Source organism: Telmatherina bonti (assembly GCF_933228915.1).
Source record: "Telmatherina bonti genome assembly, chromosome: 9".
Taxonomy (NCBI): domain Eukaryota; kingdom Metazoa; phylum Chordata; class Actinopteri; order Atheriniformes; family Telmatherinidae; genus Telmatherina; species Telmatherina bonti.
This window is the reverse complement of record NC_136627.1, coordinates 10,460,025-10,479,811: the sequence shown is the minus strand read 5'-3', so window position 1 is coordinate 10,479,811 and position 19,787 is coordinate 10,460,025. Positions and strand designations below refer to the sequence as shown.

General features: G+C 36.7%; 1 protein-coding gene across 1 annotated transcript in view; it reads left to right on the top strand.

The window, feature by feature from the left end:
• The first annotated feature begins 6,930 nt into the window (after nucleotides 1-6,930).
• ngef (neuronal guanine nucleotide exchange factor) overlaps nucleotides 6,931-19,787 on the top strand; it is a 29,653-nt gene continuing 16,796 nt past the window's right edge. The window contains exons 1-6 of the mRNA XM_079245831.1: nucleotides 6,931-7,380; nucleotides 12,598-12,936; nucleotides 13,355-13,419; nucleotides 18,053-18,303; nucleotides 19,223-19,383; nucleotides 19,486-19,638. Of these exons, the coding sequence (XP_079101957.1) occupies nucleotides 6,941-7,380; nucleotides 12,598-12,936; nucleotides 13,355-13,419; nucleotides 18,053-18,303; nucleotides 19,223-19,383; nucleotides 19,486-19,638 (1,409 nt within the window). The 5' untranslated portion in view covers nucleotides 6,931-6,940. The remainder of the gene's footprint in view (nucleotides 7,381-12,597; nucleotides 12,937-13,354; nucleotides 13,420-18,052; nucleotides 18,304-19,222; nucleotides 19,384-19,485; nucleotides 19,639-19,787) is intronic.

The window sequence follows — 19,787 nt, the reverse complement described above, 5'->3', positions numbered from 1 at the left end:
TGACAAGAAGGTTCACCATGAACGTAGTCATGAACGTCACCGGTGTCACTACTATTTAAAGACAGGAAAGGCTGAGCTCCATTCAAGGTTGTTCAGCCAGTGGTGATATGGGGAAGATGACAAGTTAAAGGGGAAACTGAATGCACTTTATACCCAAATTGAAACAGTTCTCTGACATATTAGGGGTGGAAAAATCAAATTTTAAAAAATCACATTTTCAGGATTTTTTGCTTCACAATTTTAAAGCTGATTTTTTTCTGTTAAATTTTTTTTTCAAATAAATAAAAATAATTCCATTATTGATTTTTTTTTCATTTTTATTGTTTTTATTGATCATTTTACTTGTCTTCTTGTGCATTATAGCAGCAGAATAATTGTCTAGCTATTGTGTTGTTTTTTCTGAATTGAAATCAAGAAAAATGACCACCAAAAAAGGTTTTGTGCATTTTTCCTTTTTTGTTTTTAATCTACAAAAATCAGCAATATTTCCAAGAATTGTGAGAATCGCAATTTAAATAGAATTGACACCCAAAAAAATAGCATATATGATATATCAATTAAACTTTGGAGCCCTGCTTTGGTGAAAACGGTCCATAGTTTTAGTGCAGCTGCTTCTCTCTCACCCCCTCAACAGCACCGGTCAGGCTACGCTTCGGTCCGGCTAATGGATAGAGCCCCATGTTTTTTTGTCTCAAACTGAATGGCTTGTTTGCCTCCATTGGTTTTTAATCCATCCTAATCTTGTCTTCTCTTCCTAAACAAACTGAAATAATCACAAACCATCCTGTCAAATCTATCAGACTCTCCTCAGCAGATGTCTCTGCCCTCTTTGTCTATGTCCTGTTTATACTGTTACGGCCCATGGCCAGTCATCTAGTAGATCATCATTCCAACCATCATCACCTGGGGGATCTGATACACCTGGCTTTCTTCCTGGAACTACCCTCAGATTGATGTGTGCTGGATGCTGATTGGTCGCCACGCGCCCACATACTCTTGATTGGTTGGACCTTCTACTGAGCACCCGAATAAAGGCTGTCACCGACCTTCATTCCTGGCAGCTGTGTTTTGGTTGAGCCCTGGTGCCATAGTTGCCACTCATTCACTGACTGTGAATGAGATTGACTGTTTGGTGTTTTTGATTGGACACTTTTGTGATTTCAGCTGGGTTGGTGCCAGCTTTGGTTTATACTCTTGTTGTTGGGTTTGTTTGGTTGTTGATTTCTGACCTTTGATGCTTTTAAGGACTAGTGGATCCAAAATAAAGCCTTCATTTGCACATTTTCCTGGTTTTCTTTTGATAATGTTACCACCCCTGTTTACCCGTGGACAAACTCCATCGGGGGTCGTAACATTATGCAGAAGGGATGGATTGATAATTATCAGGGCCGTTTCTAGCTTTGTGGGGGCCATAGACAAGTTGCTGTTTGGGGGCCTCTAGTTTGTCTAATTATGATGGAGAGATTCCTAACCCTTTAGATGGTAAACTAAGATGTCACCATTTATTGTACTACTTGAGCAAAAAAGGCTGCAGGTAAAAGTAAAGATCTTTAAGTTGAGACACTCAGCAAGTTAAACTGTTTAATGAAACACAATAATACAGGGAAAATATATACTCTATATATCAATAAATAAACAATTTTAAGTATTTATATGTATAAAAAAGGATACTTTAAATAAGAAAATCCAACAGACCAACACTTAATGTAATTCTAAATTAACTTACCATTATCAGCTAAAAAAAACACACATCATGCAGAGTGACAGTTACAGTGTATCATCCTCAAAATATCTGCCTCCTGGCTGTTTTTTTTGCAAAGTCATCAGTGATGTTCTCATATGACAGCGGTTTGCCCGTCTCATGGTTGCGCCTCCAATGCATTTATTTGTAAGGTGTTGGCCCAACCATAACAATAAATTCACAAATTTTTCCCTACTTTTTCTCAGAGTTTGGTTTGTTACAAAGGGCAGAGATATTGTTACGATACAGGTCACTGTAAAACATTTAGAATGATGTCCTTTATGCTAAAATATTTTTATTACGCTGTTTACCAAAGACATAAGGCAGCTATAATATAAATAAATGTATGAATTTGATACTAACATGTTTTATTGTTGCATTTGGATTTATCTATTTATTTTCATCTGGTCCAATAACAAATTATTACTCAACCTGACTTGTAAAATGTAATTCCACACGATCTGCTTTCAATTCGATTATTGCAACCATATGCTGAACAAAATACGAGAATAGTTGCTGGCTTTCTCTTGACTACAGTTGACTCTTACTTTTTTACATTTATTATTTTATCAATACAGAGATACAGTTGTACAAAGTCTGAAAATAAAGTGTTGTATCAAAACTGTACAAATCAAAAGTTAACAATAGAACATGAACAAAAACAGAAAGGGGGGGGGGGGGGGGGAGAGAGACCCACATAAAACATTAAAACTCGCAAAAATCATAACTCATGACTTGGCAGTGTAGGTCAGAAGCTAGATGTTAACCGCTAACCACCAGGTAGCAAGGCAAGCAGCTCCACCACATAAGCAAACTTCCAGCCTGTATGCAAAGACCAGCCACTGCTTACTATTGCAGTTTATTTTATTTAGGCCATTTATTTTAAAGCCTTTCAGAAGAGTCATAAACACACAAGTTATCTACAGATAAAAACGGACATTTTAATTGTCCTCAGAAGAGGCTGTAGAGTCAGCTTTGGGGCCCCCTGGTGGCTTGGGAGCCCTAAGCATTCGCCTAGTTTGCTTGTAGCAAGAAACGACTCTGATAATTATATACATATTTTATTTTTCATTGGTGTTAAAAAGTAAATAACAAACTTTTCATTATTTAAGTTAACTAACAAAAACAGAACTCCATGCCATGCTATGATTTTAACCAAACAGCAAGTATCTGTAAGACAAGGACCTGCTTGATTAACAATAACCCCATTTTCTATGTTAACTAGCTGGACTTAGTGTCACCTAATTCAGCTTTTTAAAAAAAACAAACCTCCCCATATATCCATTTCAGGACTGTTACATAGACGTAAAGAAGCCGTCAGAGTGAAAGGTAAGAATGAGAACGCAGAGTGACGATAAACAGACTTTTGCTGCTGGTGTGTGTTGTGCTTCAGGCACCACCAGCCAAACACAACTTCATCAATCAGTAATGTCACAACATCAGATCCTATAATGAGGTGAAAACATTTAACAATCTTTTCCGGAGGGGGTTAGCTCCACAACCCCAAAAATGGGCCTAATGACAGCCATTCTTTATATTTAGCATGTTCATTATTTTAGTTGGAAATTTTATTAATGAGGTGCTGGTAAAATTCTACCGTTTCCTACTGAAAAAGCTTTGCTTTGACGAGGGCAGGAGTGGACAAGTTTGGTCTGAGGGAATCACAACACTGCTGGTTTCAGATGTTTATTTGTTCTAATGAACATGACTGATTTAAATTAATCCAACATCTTATCAAATCCTGCTCAGGAAGTCATGCAATCAGGTGTGTGGTCCTCAGGGCAGTAAAACATCTCATAAAACATCTAAACCGTTTCCTTCCCCTGACCTACGGGGTACTACAGGTTTAAGAACAAGTGGTCCAGAAAATCTTCTTTTGACCTCCTCACAGGCTTCAGTGGAATATCAAAGTTTGCAAAGAAGCCAGAACGTGCCAGACTGCTGATTATTTTAAAGATTTAAAGATTTTTTTGTCCATAAGCACTGCAGGTTCACAAAAAGCTGTAAAATGTTCCTGTCACAGTGCAGCAAGTGGGTGGACCCAAAGGCAGGTCGATGAGGCAGGAAGGGGCAGTAATAAAGTTTTAATCAAAAGAACTGAAGATCAACACAGATTAAACAAAGGACACACAACAGAAGCAAGACAGCGACATGAAAATTAACTAGCAAAGCTAAATGGAAACCAAGTGGACTCATAAGAAACAGCGAAAGTGAAATAGCGAAATCCTACGCAGGTGAAGTAATGATACATGAAGCCGGAAGCAAAACCGAAGACCACTAGCGATAAGCTACAAAAAAGACAACGAAAACAGAACTAAACCCAACACAAAAACCCAAAGCAAAGCCCAGAGAACACAGCAGTGTTTCTATCACAGTTTTTCGCAAATAACAATATACAATACAAATTGCGGTTTGCAGGTGTTTACAGCGCTAGCCATAATTCTCACCAGGTAGCGTTTTTTCAGGGTTTTCCAGTTTCTGCAGAGGATTTTCAAAGTCCTTCCCCCTCACTCTTCTTTCTATTTCTTATAAATTCTACATTTCACCGTTGTTTGCTATCAAGGATTGCGGTCATTTTATTAGATTTTTTTTTTGTTTTTTAGTGGCCTAAAAACTAGACCACAAAAAAAAAAAAAACAAAAAAAAAAAAAAAAAAAGATTTTCATGTCCTCGTCCGTTCCAACACACCACACCATCTTTACTTGAAATGAACTGGTCACACGTTACATCTGGCCACGTGGAAATGCAAAAAAGTGTTTTCATTACACTTTTATGATGTAATTCAATATCGATACGTCTGAAAAACACATCATGACGGCATAAAAACCTTTGAGTGATATTTCCGAGGATTTTCAAAATGTGGGTGTTTCAAATACTGATTTTTTTTTTTTTTATTGGGACATTTAGGTTTTGCTTCATTTGGTAGGGTAACATAAATGCAGCTCATGACAGTTCCTGGTTCTCTGTGTTTGCATTGGAAGATCAACACATAGTCTGATATTGTTCATGTTTATTCTCCTCACTGATCCACAAGCTGTTCTGTGTAAATACTCTCCAGTATGTCTATGAATGGATGCACATATCTGTGCTTTAACAGAGGAAATAACTCATGTCATGACTTTTAAACTGTATTCACTCTTTATCCCAAGCATGTACATCTTCCAATGTTTGCGAATGAAAAGCAAGCTGCTCATCTTCATTGGTGATTATAACCAGTCATTCCCTGATAACCAGTGAACAGCTGTTATGCTACACACTGTCATGTGTTGGGTTAAAACAAACCATCTCTGCTGAAGGATGGTCAGAAAGAGCCCAATGAGCAGGTGGTTTCTGCTCTGTTGCAGTGTAGACCAGCTCTTGATCTTGATCCAGGATCCTGATTAAACCACAAACTTGTGCCTGATAGCCTCTAGGAAATCCCTGCACACAAGGAAGATGAGATTTTCCTCCAAATTGCTTTTTATGTCATGACATGTGAATTAAAAACATGTTGCACTTTCACTGCACAGTGCAAGCCATTTAAACTATTAGGTTTGATTGTACGTTTGCAGAATCAGGTATGAGAGAATTCACCTGACAGAAATGACAACTGTAGACACATGAACACCCGCAAACCTGAATGACCTGAAGCGACATGATAAAAACCAGAAGTGCACAATTCCTGGACAGTGATGTCAGAGACAGATTAAGACTCAGCAGGTGAACAATTACTTCAAGGTAATTACACACAAATGAATCATGGAGTTTACTTAGTTTCTCACCAACTCTGTCTGGGTTTTGGTTATAAAGAACATGGTGTATACAGTTGTATTTATGGGGTAGGACTGCTTGTATTGTGACCTGATGGTCAGTGGTTCGATTCCTGCCTCAGACACTGCTTCCGCTCCGAGGAGGATTGTTCTCTTGGGGCGGATCCCAAGCTTGGATAAATGCAGAGGGTGGCGTCAGGAAAGGCATCCAGCATAAAACATGCGCCAATACAACCAAGCGATGATTTCCCTTCAAAAGGAACAAGCTGAAAGGGAAACAACTACAATTCAGTTGTATTGTTACTCATATCATATCCTATGTCATTATATGATATGATGACATATATGTCATCATGTGACATATAACATGTCATGTCATATTGTATATCATATATATATGATATCATATGTCATATCATTTTGTACTGTATTGTAGCATGTCATGTCATCATATGTCATATCATGTCATGTCATGTCATAACATAACATATATCATATCATATATCATTATCATGTATAATATATATTGTTTATCATATCATATCATCATATCACATCACACACGTCACATCATATCATATATCATATCTCATGATCATGTATGATATATCATATTGTGTATCTCATCACATCACATCATATCATATCATATCATAAAATATATTATATCATATATCATTATCATGTATAATATATATTGTTTATCATATCATATCACATCATATCATATATCATGATCGGCCTCCCACTGAAACAGGTAGACAGCCATGTCTGCATCGCACTGGACGGCTAATCAACATCTGACGGCAAGGACAAGCCTTTTCATACCCTCAAGATGTCCGCTGACAATGTCTACATGGTTGTCGCATTCTTAACTTGCAAGAGTATCTCAAGTTAAACTGAAACTTTTGCTCTGCAGTTACATATGTGGCGCTCTTAAAAGGAGCTCTCTTTGACCACACTTCTGTCTTTGCAGTTTATCGCATTCATATTCCTTTATCATTCTGAATAACAGCCTATAATTTGTGAAAAGGGCACACTTCTTACCTGTGGGAGCTTTGCAGGCTATTATTATAGTGATTATGGGCATGAGTCACTGCAGATCTTGGGACATTTACTGCGCTCCGTTGGCGATTTTTGGACAGGAGCTAGCGGTTAGCCAAGGAGCTAGCCCGCTGGCTGTAACAACGGCGATCTGTGGGCTGTGGCTATCTAGCTTGAAGAGCTAGCCTGACAACCATCTGACAAGGTGTGGACTGGTGCTAGCAGCTAGCAACCAAGCTCAATTGCTGAGTCCCAGACACATTGTAGCCACAGCACCGGATCGGTGATAGTGGATACGTCGCAAGCATAGATTGTGGTCGCAAGCTAACTTGCGTTAGCTGCGGCTCGAGCAACATCGAGATTGTATTTTGGCTTGTGTACAGCGTATTAATTTTCTAACATCGATATGCCAGCGAAGAAAAACCCACTAATGGAGGAGACGGAGGACATAAAAAAGACACTCGATTTTCTCTCACAGGACATTTCTACAATAAAGATGAAACAAGACAAGATTCTTAAACTTGTGGAGGAAGTGGCGGAGCTACGTATTCGCATCGAGGAGAAGGACAAGAAAATTGCGGCCCTAGAGAGGAAAGTGGAAGATCTTGAACAATACTGCAGACTAAATGACGTGATTGTGACTGGACTAAAGATAAAACCTCGATCATATGCGCATGCAGTGTCTACCGGCAGAGAGGAGGAACCCGGTGAGCTAGAGGTGAGCTCTGCGGAACAACAGGTGGTGGCTTTTCTCGCCACCAGGGACATACATCTGGATGAGGACTCAATTGAAGCTTGCCATCCGCTCCCCAGGAAGAAGAACGACACACCGGCTGTGATACTAAGGTTTGCAAATAGGAAAAATAAGATTGCATTGATGAAGCAAGGAAAAAAGTTAAAAGGTACGAATGTCTTTTTGAATGATCATCTGATCAAAAGGAATGCAGAAATCGCCAAGAAGGCAAGATTCTTAAGGAAACAGAACAAAATACAGAATACTTGGGTGATGAACTGTAAAATATACATAAAATTGAATGGATCACCTGAAGAGGCTAAAGTACTGGTTATTAAAGACTTAGAGGAACTGAATAAATATGAGTGACATTAGTGAGTATGAGTCAATGAGATAAAAAAAAAAACAAACAAAAAAAAAAAACTGTGTATATGTCATCCAGTTACATTTCCTTGGATAGTACACATTTAAGAACACCTCTAGGAACTCTGGAAAATGAATTAATGGAATTGAAATTATCTGAGTATACTGAGTATAGTTCATGTGATTTGGAAGACCAAATAGACCCGGATAACATGTTTCTATCAGCTAACCCTATTTATTGTAATTATTACACTGAGAATGACTATAACACCTTCGTTGATTCACAAGGGAAGTTTTCTATTATCCACTTTAATAGTAGAAGTATGTATACAAACTTCAATGCAATCAAAGAATACTTACAACAAATTAGGCATCCATTTAGTATTATAACAGTCTCAGAAACATGGTTCAATGAAAACAAAGGTATTGATTTTGAGTTAAGTAGTTATAATCTCAACTATGTAAACAGAACAAACAAAGCAGGAGGTGGAGTTGCAATATATGTAAATAAAAAATACAAATACAAAATTTTAAAAAATATGACCGTAACAATTAATGACATACTTGAATGTTTATCTATAGAAATCATCAATGAAAAAAATAAAAATATTATAGTTAGTTGTATATATAGGTCTCCAGGTTCATGTGTGGAAAAGTTTACTAATTGGATTGAACAAACATTTTCTGCAATAAGCAATAAAAAAATATTCATTTGCGGGGACTACAATATTGATCTAATAAATCCAAATAATCACAAAACAACTGATGATTACATAAGTAGAATGTATACTATGAGCTTATTTCCAGTTATTACAAGACCAAGCAGAATTACAATGCACAGTGCTACACTTATTGACAATATTTTTACAAATAATATGGAGTCTACTAACGTCAGTGGTCTGCTGATCTGTGATATAACTGATCATCTCCCTGTCTTTTTAGTGTATAACGATAATAATAATGATAATAAACACAAATCGCCTAAAAAATACAGGTACAAACGAGTACAAACTGAAGAGTCAATCAATTTACTCTATAATGACTTGGTCGAACATGATTGGAGTGCTGTTTACAGGAAGAAAGATGTGAATGGTGCGTTTGACACTTTTTTGGAAATCTTCTCTTCAGCATATGATAAAAGTTGTCCAGTTCGCCAGTTTTGTATAAACAGTACATCTGTGAAATGTCCATGGTTAACTAAAGGTTTGCAAAATGCTTGTAAGAAAAAAAATACTTTATATAAGCAATTCATTAGATTAAGAAGTGAAGAGTCTGAACATCGATATAAAACATATAAAAATAAATTGACTGATATATTAAGAACTAGCAAAAAATTATATTATACCGATTTATTAAATAAAAATAAAAACAATATTAAAGAGGTCTGGGGGATACTTAATAAAATAATTAAAGGAGATACAAAAAATAATTCATATCCAAACTATTTTATTGATAACAATAATGATAATTATAATATGAAGGAAGTGGTTCAAAGTTTTAATAGCTTTTTTGTAAATGTTGGTCCAGACCTGGCAGCAAATATTCCTCATTGTAGTAGCAACAAAACAGGTTCCTTAATAGAAATAAACCCAAAGACAATGTTTCTTTTGGGAGTAACAGATGAAGAAATTATAGACATGGTGAACAAATGCAAAAATAAATTTTCTACTGATTGTTTTGACATTGATATGTCATTGATTAAACGAATTATAAATAGTATTGTTAAACCATTAACGTACATTTGTAATCTATCTTTTCAAACTGGAACATTTCCCAACAAAATGAAAATTGCAAAAGTATTTCCACTATATAAAAATGGAAATAAACACATTTTCACTAATTATAGACCTGTCTCCCTGCTCCCGCTATTTTCTAAAATATTAGAGAAACTGTTTAACAGTAGATTAGAGAATTTTATAAATAAGCACAATTTAATTAATGAAAGTCAGTATGGTTTTAGAACAGCGAGGTCAACATCAATGGCCATTATTGATGCAGTGGAAGAGATAACAAATTGCTTGGATAAGAAGAAATATGCAGTTGGTATATTCATTGATTTGAAAAAAGCTTTTGATACTTTAAATCATAGCATTTTACTACAAAAATTGGAAAAATATGGCATTAGGGGAGTAGCTCTAAGCTGGATCAAAAGCTATTTAACTGAAAGACAACAGTATGTGAAAATGGGAGAATTTTCATCAGGGTATTTGGGCATTGGGTGTGGGGTCCCACAAGGATCTGTTTTGGGCCCAAGGCTGTTTAATTTATATATTAATGATATATTTCAGGTGTCTAAATTACTAAAATTAATCTTATTTGCAGATGATACGAACATATTCTATTCTAATGACAATTACAATGATTTGATTCATATCATTAATTGTGAATTAAAGAAAGTGAAAACATGGATGGATTTGAACAAATTATCTTTAAACTTAAATAAAACTAAAGCAATGTTCTTCAGAAGCCACAATGTAAATGTAGATTCAGTGATAAAGATTGATGGTGTTGATTTAGATGCTGTGTCGGAAATTAAATTCTTGGGCTTAACTATTGACAGCACATTAAATTGGAAATCGCACATAAGGCACATACAAGGTAAACTTTCTAAAAGTATTTCAATCATTAACAAAGCCAAATACTATGTAGATTATAATGCCTTACTGTTGTTATATTGTTCATTGGTCTTGCCGTATTTAACTTATTGTGTAGAAGTGTGGGGAAACAACTATAGAAGTTCACTGAATCCCCTCATAATACTCCAGAAACGTGCTGTACGAGTTGTACACAAGGTGGGATATTATGACCACACTAATACTTTATTTTTTCAATCGAAATTGTTAAAATTTTTTGATTTAGTTGACTATTATACAGCCCAGCTTCTATTTAAAGCTAATAAAAATGTTCTTCCGGTGAATCTTCAAAAACTTTTTAGGCAGAGGGAAGGGGAGTATAATCTGAGGGGTTGTGGTAATTTCAAAGTTAAAGCAGTAAGAACCACTAGAAAAAGCTTGTGTGTGTCTATATGTGGGGTTAAGCTTTGGAACCAACTGGGATCAGAACTCAAGCAATGCCCAAATATTCATTTGTTCAAATCAAAATTCAAAAACATGATATTGTCACGGTACATGAATGAGAACTGAGTTTGTATGTTTACTCATTAAATGGTGTTCTTGTCTATTGAATGGTTAGTAGTAGAAAATACTGTAAAGTATGTATAGTTATTTCAAAAGTGTCATAACCTATATTGCAAGTAGTCAGGTGTTTTACTGTATCATAATAATGTATTATATCTTTATTACTAGAATATTGATCAATGATAACTCAGTGATATAATTGTATACATGTATTGTTATTATTGCTGTTATAATTTTTTTGCTATATCATCAACATATACAATACCTTCAATTAATTAACGTACAAGTATTATTATGATATCTTCAAAATTATATAATACCTTGATATTGTTATAATATTATAAATGTATAATAAATATAATATTAATATAATGTAAATGTAGTATCAATATTCTATCTATATAATATTCTATATCTAAATTTCTAATATATATATATATGAACAAAATTATATATATATATATATATATATATATATATATATATATATATATATATATATATATATATATATATATATATATAAGTAAATGAGAATGGTGCTATCTTAATGAATTACACACACATAGCATAATTCTTAGTGAAGGGCAGGCAAGGGGGGTTCTGCTGCTGAGAGGTTATCACCTTTTAGTAGTAGACCCCAAATCTTGTCTCTTTTAATGCATAGTACAGGACACTCAGCCAATGGTGGTACTGTTGCCAGGGGACTGACCCCCCCTGGCAGCAGGTCCACTGAACACCTGGCCCTTTGAAGGGACATCACGCTAAAGTACTTAAAAAAATAAATAAATAAATAAATAATAATTAAAAAAGGGTATTCAATTCAAAGATTAGCCATCAGTACCATTCAGTATTAATACTGTTGATAGAGTAAATACTAATTGTGTTGATATATGGCGGTGATATGGTAATGGCAGTAATTCTGATAGTACAACTAAATGTATTAAATTATATCTTATGTATGCATATTGTCTAATATTGTATATGTAATTCAAGACTAATTGATATCATAGCATGTGAATATACATATGTTATGCACTTACTTCAACTAAAAAACTTAATTATTGCAACCTAAATATGCATATGATGACGAGGGGTGGGAATTAATAAGTTTTCTTCTTCCCACTCCTTTTCGAGGTACAGTTTTTATTTATTTTGTTGCCCAAAATGGGTATACTGTATGAAATACATACACAGATACATATACTATTCTTATTGTATCTACATATGTGTGTATTTATATATGGGTATATGTTTATGTATGTATATGTACATGTGCGTGGGTGTATGTATGTATGTATATATATATGCAGGTGTGTGTATATGTATGTATGTATATATATGTATATGTATATATGTGTGTGTGCATATGTATGTATATGTGTGTGTATGTATGTATATGTATGGGAGTATATATGTCTGTATGTGTATGTATATGGATATGTGTATGTTCACGCTTTCTTATCTGTCTCGAAATAAATTCATTCATTCATTCATTCATTCATTCATGTATGATATATCATGTGTATCACATAATATATCATATCACATCATATGATATATCATGTCACGTCACATCATATCATATCATATATCATGATAATGTATGATATATCATATTGTTTATCATATCATCATATCACATCATATCATGTCATATTGTACAATCTGCTGATTCTTAAATTCTTGTACTTTTTATTCAGATGAATATGGTTAATATACTCATAGTATTAAAGGATTTAAGTTTTCAGGAAGAGATTATATGATTCTCAGATGTTTATTTCTATTTTATTTATTTATTTTTTGTTTGTGTGTGTGTGTGTGTGTCAGATCAAGCCCTCAGCTTTCGACACATCATTCCAGAGCTGTGTTGCCAAGCAATGGAGAGGCCAGTCACAGACATGCTTTGAACAACAGAGATGCTGTGGATAGAAGAGGAGGAGTGGGAGGAGGGATGAATGTGGACATATCAGCTGCCTCCAAAAGCCAGCATAAAGATTTCGCAACCGACATGATCTCTTACCGGACTCACAACATTTATAGTGAAGAAATTAAAAGGCTCCCCCAGCATACAGCTGCAGCTTGCGCTATACGAGACATTGAAGGGAAAACGATGGACTCACCGCAGCCTAAATCTGATGGAGCAGAGCGGGATAACATCAACCTCAGGTCAGACTAAATTACATTACAGATGGAGGCGTTTAAGGCACAGAAAAAGAAGACGGACGGTTTTACTTGGGCTTAAAACCATGAAACACAAAGAAGCTAATTAAAAAGAGAAATTTTGGCTGCTCATACAAAATGACTTTGGAGAAAATAGGGAACAGAACAACTGAGAAGTGACCAGAATGTGAAAGTGAAGACGCTCAGGTGGTTGTTTTTAGATTTACGTAACCCCTGCCAAATATAATCCTGGCTCTAAAGTTGGCTTCGACTGTTACCAACAGCATCTCCATCAGCCGTGACTATTTATATAATATAATTAATTAAGATTTTTTTTTTATTTCATTTGCACAAACATGTTCATTTTTTATCTGTATGTACTTACTGTATATAATAACATATGTCCTTTTCCTTTCCTTTTTAGGTTGCTAGGCAACGGAGAAAACTCCCAGACAATATACCACAACCTGAAAATCATCAAAAACGTTGGTGAGTTTGTCAAAGGGTGAGGATAGCGCATGTATTCCACCCACTTTAACCACCCCCAGAGTTTCCAAGTGTAGCTGGAAGACTAGAAATCATAAAATAGTTTCATAAATATAAAATGTTTAACGACTTAAAGACTCATCTCTCTCTCAACACCTAACAAGCTTAACTACATTGAAATACAACAGATTTGACACTTTATACATAGATTATTGTTTCTCACTGCACTAAAGATATACATTTATCTATATGAAGTACCATTTCTGTAACTGTTTAACTTGTCCATCAAGGTTGAGTGGTTTTCTAAGCATAGATATTTCTGTGTTGACAGGCGACTTATTGAAGAGTAGCTAAGCCACTGGGCTCACAATGGCTGTTTGCAGAGATTAGTCTCACAGCATACCTGCAATGCTATGGTAAATACAAACAAGAAGAAAGGACAAAATAAGCAGGGAGATCTTGATCAGGAGTCCAGTCATACCTGTGCATTTTTACTTTCTATGTGTGCATTTCACCTCTCTTATGTAAGTCTGAGTCCAGCTCTACGCCCACCAAAGCAATCTGCGCTATATGACTGTAGAAGATTACGCAACGGGCCTGCATTGTTCAAAGTCAGTCCAATGTATCAGCAAACTTTCACCCACCATGAGCATGCTGGGAGATACAATATCTCTGCAGCTCTTCCACCTCTTCTCTGACCGTATGGTGGCAGAGATACAAAGAATAATATCTGTTAAGGCCAACGTCTCTTCTTCAGGACCAGCTAGCATAAGCTAACATACACTATATATTTACCTCCACCAAGGTGGTTATGTTTTAGGAAGTGTTGCTTTGCCTGTCTGTTAGCAATATAACTTGAAACATTATGGGTGGATTTTGATCAAATTTTAGGGAAATGTCAGAAATGGAATAAGGGCCAGGTGATAGGATTTTGGGGGTTGATCTGGATCACAGTTCGGAACCAGGAATTATTTTAAAGGAGTCTTTACTGTTGGTAGATATGGATCTTTTTACCTTTATTCCTTCTAACTAAACAGATAATGGTCAGAATTATTGACAAAAAAAGAAAAATGATAAGACGATGGGATGGTAGATGTTACATTAACAGCTAACCCAGACTGCCACCATTTGAGAAAAACCAAATTTCTTCAATGACTGCAAGACTATAAAAGCCATTTGATTCCTTTGGTCAGTAAGGGTATGTTTTTATGGTTGGAGATTCTAAATGAGACGTAGCATCTGTCCTAATGATGGGAATAGATGGTGATTTTAGTTTGAATACATTAGACTGTTGGTGTGGGGTTGATAACTGAGTGGGCTGTTGGGCTTTGGGGGTGTTTGTCAGGCGAGTGACCTGATGGCTTGAGAGGTCAGCGCTCTGTGAGTGTATCTGGTTTTTATATTAATGCTAATTGCATGTTGCTTAGACACAGTTTGCATTTATAAAGTTTAAGATTCAAAGATTCATATCCAAAGAAATGTTTCCCTTACCATCACATATTTGCACGCTACATGTGTATCCACAGCTGCTCTGCAGCCCACTGATGAAAACGCAGCAGCCAATGCATGCCAGTGGCCTCTCTCACCACCACCAAAACATTTATTCCCATTCACACCAGTGATGGAGACACTGGAGGCAAGGAGGCTGACGTGTCTTGTTGAGGGACACAATGACTGCCAACCTTACCAATAATTGGACGACATGCTCTTGGGTTACTGTTTAAAGTCAGTATGGCCGTAGACGCCAGTCAGCTGTTAAAGAACTGGACAGCCGAAGGAAACAAAGAGTTCCTGCATATAGACGTCCTGCACTCCAGACTCCTGTAATGTTAATCATATGCTACGGGCAGCGTTGCTTTGAAGGCTAAGTAAGCAGATGAAAGCAGATTAATATATTATGTAATATATTATGAAAGTATATTTGCTTACATGCAAGAACAAAGTGAAACATATTTTTGTGTGGAAGGAAAGTATAAGTACGTTTTAAGGATTTGGTAACTTGAGGTGGAACCATAAGCTCTCCCTGACATGGAGATAAATATGACCTCCGAAAGCTAAAACAAAAATACAGTCTTACAACCAACAAACAAATCTCTTTTGCTTTTATGCAACTAATCAAATCATTTTCTTGTTTTTGAGAAGGTATGTTATTCAGAGGTGGAAAAGTTCCAACTTCGCTTTTCTTCACTGCCAGAACTCCGTGACAGCAGTCAGAAACTGAGCACAAAATATGAATTCACAACAAGGAGAAAATCTGCGCACTCTCCAAAGAACACAAGAATTAGCCATAAGATTAAAACCACCAGCTGACACTGGAGCAGTTTTTATCTTTTAAAATGCTTATTGCATGTTTTCCCATATTTTATGATTTTTCTGTCATGTTCAAATGAGTTATTATTACTTTACTTGCTGTACATTTTACTGCAACTTTCATTAAATTACCTAAATTCCTTTGTAAGGTGAAATTCTCCAGGCAGAGTGCCTCAGTTGGGATATGCACGTTATCCACCATGACTATTCAGAAGATATTACACTGCAAACACTGACTCCTGGGATTACAGGGTGGGATTGTATGTTTGTTTATCATGTACTATGAGGAATGGATATATAAGAAGCTAGCACAAGCTAGGTGAAGCTAATGATTATGGTTAGTCACTGGGAATGGATTCTGCTAACAAATATTCACCTGGATAGTTCATGTGAGCGAGCAGGGATGAAGCTAGTTGCATTCAGGCCAGTTCCCGGTAATCATCAGCTTCTCAACCTTTCCAGGCGGAAGATGGCTGCTCTCAAAGCTGGAAAAGCAGGTGCTAGCCATTAGCTATCAGCAGGAAAAACTATCATGTACCCCAGCCACCTTTTCCTCAAATCAAATTAAACTTTATTTATAAAGCACTTTCATATGAAGGCTCAAAGCTAAAACAGAACAAAACTTTGCGTTCATTGGACCACTAAAAATACCAATTTGTTGCTTCCACAACAGTTTAGAAACAAAATGATATGCCAAAAGTTATGGACAACCTTCACATTCTTCACACATTGTGCACAAACAATAACAAATTATCTGTGGCTAATTGACAGAGGTGCTTTCACTGGCCCCTGTCACAAAGAGATGGTGGTGTGGACCCTTAATGCAGAGATGGGAGTAAGGGATGCAGAATCAAGATGCTTTAATGAACTAATTTGAAAACTGGAAGGTTGAACTTAGGCAAACAGAAGAGACTAAGGGTAAACTAACACATGAAGCAAAAACATGAAGCCAACAAAATGAACCAGCAAGTTGGAACAGAAACCATTTATTCATTCATTCATCATCCTAACCGCTTAGTCCGATGAAGGGTCGTGGAGGAGCTGGAGCCTATCCCAGCAGTCTTTGGGCGAAAGGCAGGGTACACCCTGAACAACTCGCCAGTCCATCGCAGTGGAACAGAAACCAAGGGGTATAAATGCTGGGAAACAGAACTAGACACAGATGAAATGGATGAACTTACTGGTGTGACAACGTGACTCGTTAGCTCCGTAAGTTCTTTGCTACAAGCAGCTCAATGTCAATCATCCACCATGACGCTCACAGCCCCCCCTCTCAGCTCCCCCTCTTTGCCCATATTTGTATTTTCCGGGCGAGACGATATGCATGCCTCTGCCAAGATGGCCATGGTAGGAACCGCCCACCGAGCTTCAATCCGGGTCTTCAGAAACCTGTGGGTGACGTCACAGCGGCTCTGTCCATCTTTTTATGTACAGTCTATGGTTATCACCAACAAAAAGGCTGAAAAACAGCTTTTACTCAATGGCTTTATGTAAACTCAACACTGTCACAAACAAATGATGATCCTCCTAGAAACCCATTTCTGTTATTATGGTTCCACTCCAACGTCGTTGCGTTGCATATTTACTTCTCAGTTGACCTGAAAACAAAGCTGACGGTACGCTTTCAGAATTATCAGGTGTTTTACTTGTTTCGCTTTCCTCTCTTCTTCATCTGAGGTGCCTTTTTAACAATTTTTGTAAATTTCTTTTAAAGGTACTTTATCCTTTATGTTGTCTGTCTATCTATCTATCTATCTATCTATCTATCTATCTATCTATCTATCTATCTATGGAGAAGTATATAAGCTGTTCTATTTTCCACATCTTTGCTGGTGCGCTCTACCTTCTACCTGTTGATGAATTAGCATCACGGATTTTCCCACCTCCTTGACATGCCTCCAGGAATTTGACAAATCAGAGGAAACTGAAGTTACTCCTCCTGTTTTCAGGAGGGCACTTCCCCCAGAAGAGAGTGTCATTCTGAAATAATTACAACCCACTGGGAGTTCTTCCATCTACCAAGCTAACCTAGAGCTACACAAGATTAAAAAATTATGCCAGGTCCACTTTAACTGTGTCGGGTTCTGCTGGAAAAACTGCATCCTGGTATTCAAATGTTATTCAGACGTGTATCATTATGCAGACAAAGTTAGCATGAGAAGAACCTATTTATTAATATACTAGTCAGTGTAATGTTGATCCGATCAATGCAACTTATCATTTTTCCAGCTTTGTTAAAGATTAATGTTGTACAATTTAACTTGAAGTGAGGTTATGTAAAATCCTACATGTGAAACTAAAGTTCTTTTCTTTTTTTAACCTTTAGACTTTCTGTACCAGGAATACCGGGACACTTCCAAGCAGAAGGAGATCGAGCAACGGCGGCAGCGTGAGAACCGCTATCCTGAGCATAAAACCAGGACTCCAGTGGCAGATTGTGGTGCAACCTTTCCACCAGCGCTACAGCTTCAGCTGAGAAACAGTGCTCACTCATCAACCTTGTGGCAGAACCTGGAAGCTGTGCAAGCCAGCGGCCTCCTTGACCAGCTATCACAGAATGAAATCATTATGCAAGAGGTGGGCAAGTTTTTGGATGTAAAAAAAAAAAAAGGCAGATTCAGGAGTGGCTGGAGTGGTTCTCAAACTCCAGGTTGCAGCACACCAGTGTTCCCAGTTGTGGTGTTTGTGTGTCTGTGTGTGTTTTTGTTAATGTTAGCCAGGAAGTGCAAAACAATATTTCACCAGCAAGGACCACACCACAACCTCATGAAGTGATTTAAGTGATTGAGCAAAGGTGAATGTGTGGCGAGCCAGGCAGGAAGGGTTAATCAGGATTTTTAGGAGACTAGTATAGTTGTCTCTTTCATGAAGAGACTAAAAGACTTGGTTCTTTTAACTGGCTCGTTCATAGGCAACATGATAGTTAAGTATTTATTAATGACAGGGGACAGTTACCAGAAGGATGTTGCTGGATTTTTGTTGGATTTTAAGATAAGTGTCATCACAGCTGGATTCATCCTGCATGTGGTTGTATTATTACTTCAGATGTTGGTTAATCATAAATAGATTAAAAACATCTTAACCTTTTTAAAGCACGCATGAAGAAAAGCTGGGGAGAAAATTCTTTATCTATAAATGTTTCTTTTTTTAAAAGACTTTTTTGTATTTTCGACATGTAATGCTGTGTGACAGGCCAACATTATTGTAGTGTAATCCTGATTCCTGGTATATATTAGGAGGCAGGAAATAAGTATCAGATTGTGTGCAACAGGGTTTTGAGCAAAGTTTTTACCATAAAGTGATGCAAAAGGTCTCAGAAATCATATGTATCAAATATGATACATTTGACTTTATGGACTTAATCAGATTTTTAAAAATGATTCAAATAAAATGTTTATTAGTGTGTGCTCTGGACAGCTGTGGAACTGGTCATCAGTGTTACTATTCTGCTTAGTGGAGGTGTTAATTTGTCCTCGTCATTTGCTTCTCTTTCTAGGCCATGTTTGAGCTTGTTACCTCCGAAGCATCCTACTACAAGAGTTTGGAAATTTTAGAGACACACTTCCTCCGTAACCCCGTTTTATACAACACCCTCAGCCAATCTGACATGCATTTTCTCTTCTCCAACATCGAGGAAGTCATGAAAGCCAGTGAAAGGTAGGTCAGGGTCCTGGTTAATTCCAAGCAGTCTGCAATCGACATTTATATTGGTACTTATGAAGTTTTAGTCTTCAGATAATTGTCTGTCGATGTTTTCAGGTTCCTGATGGATCTTGAGCACCGCATTGAGAAGTCCATTCTGATTTCTGAAGTGTGTGACATTGTTTATCACCATGCAGTAAAGCACTTCAGTGTCTTCATCACTTACGTCATCAACCAGGTGTACCAAGAGAAGAACTACAGACGCATTTTGTGAGTACCTCCTTTAATAAATACGTGTGATATAACATGAACATACATCTCATAATTATGCATTTTCTCTGTGAGGGACGCTACGAATTAAATTAAAGTTGTCATACAATTTTTGATGTTTGTGCCACCAAGAAACTTCCCTGAGGTCA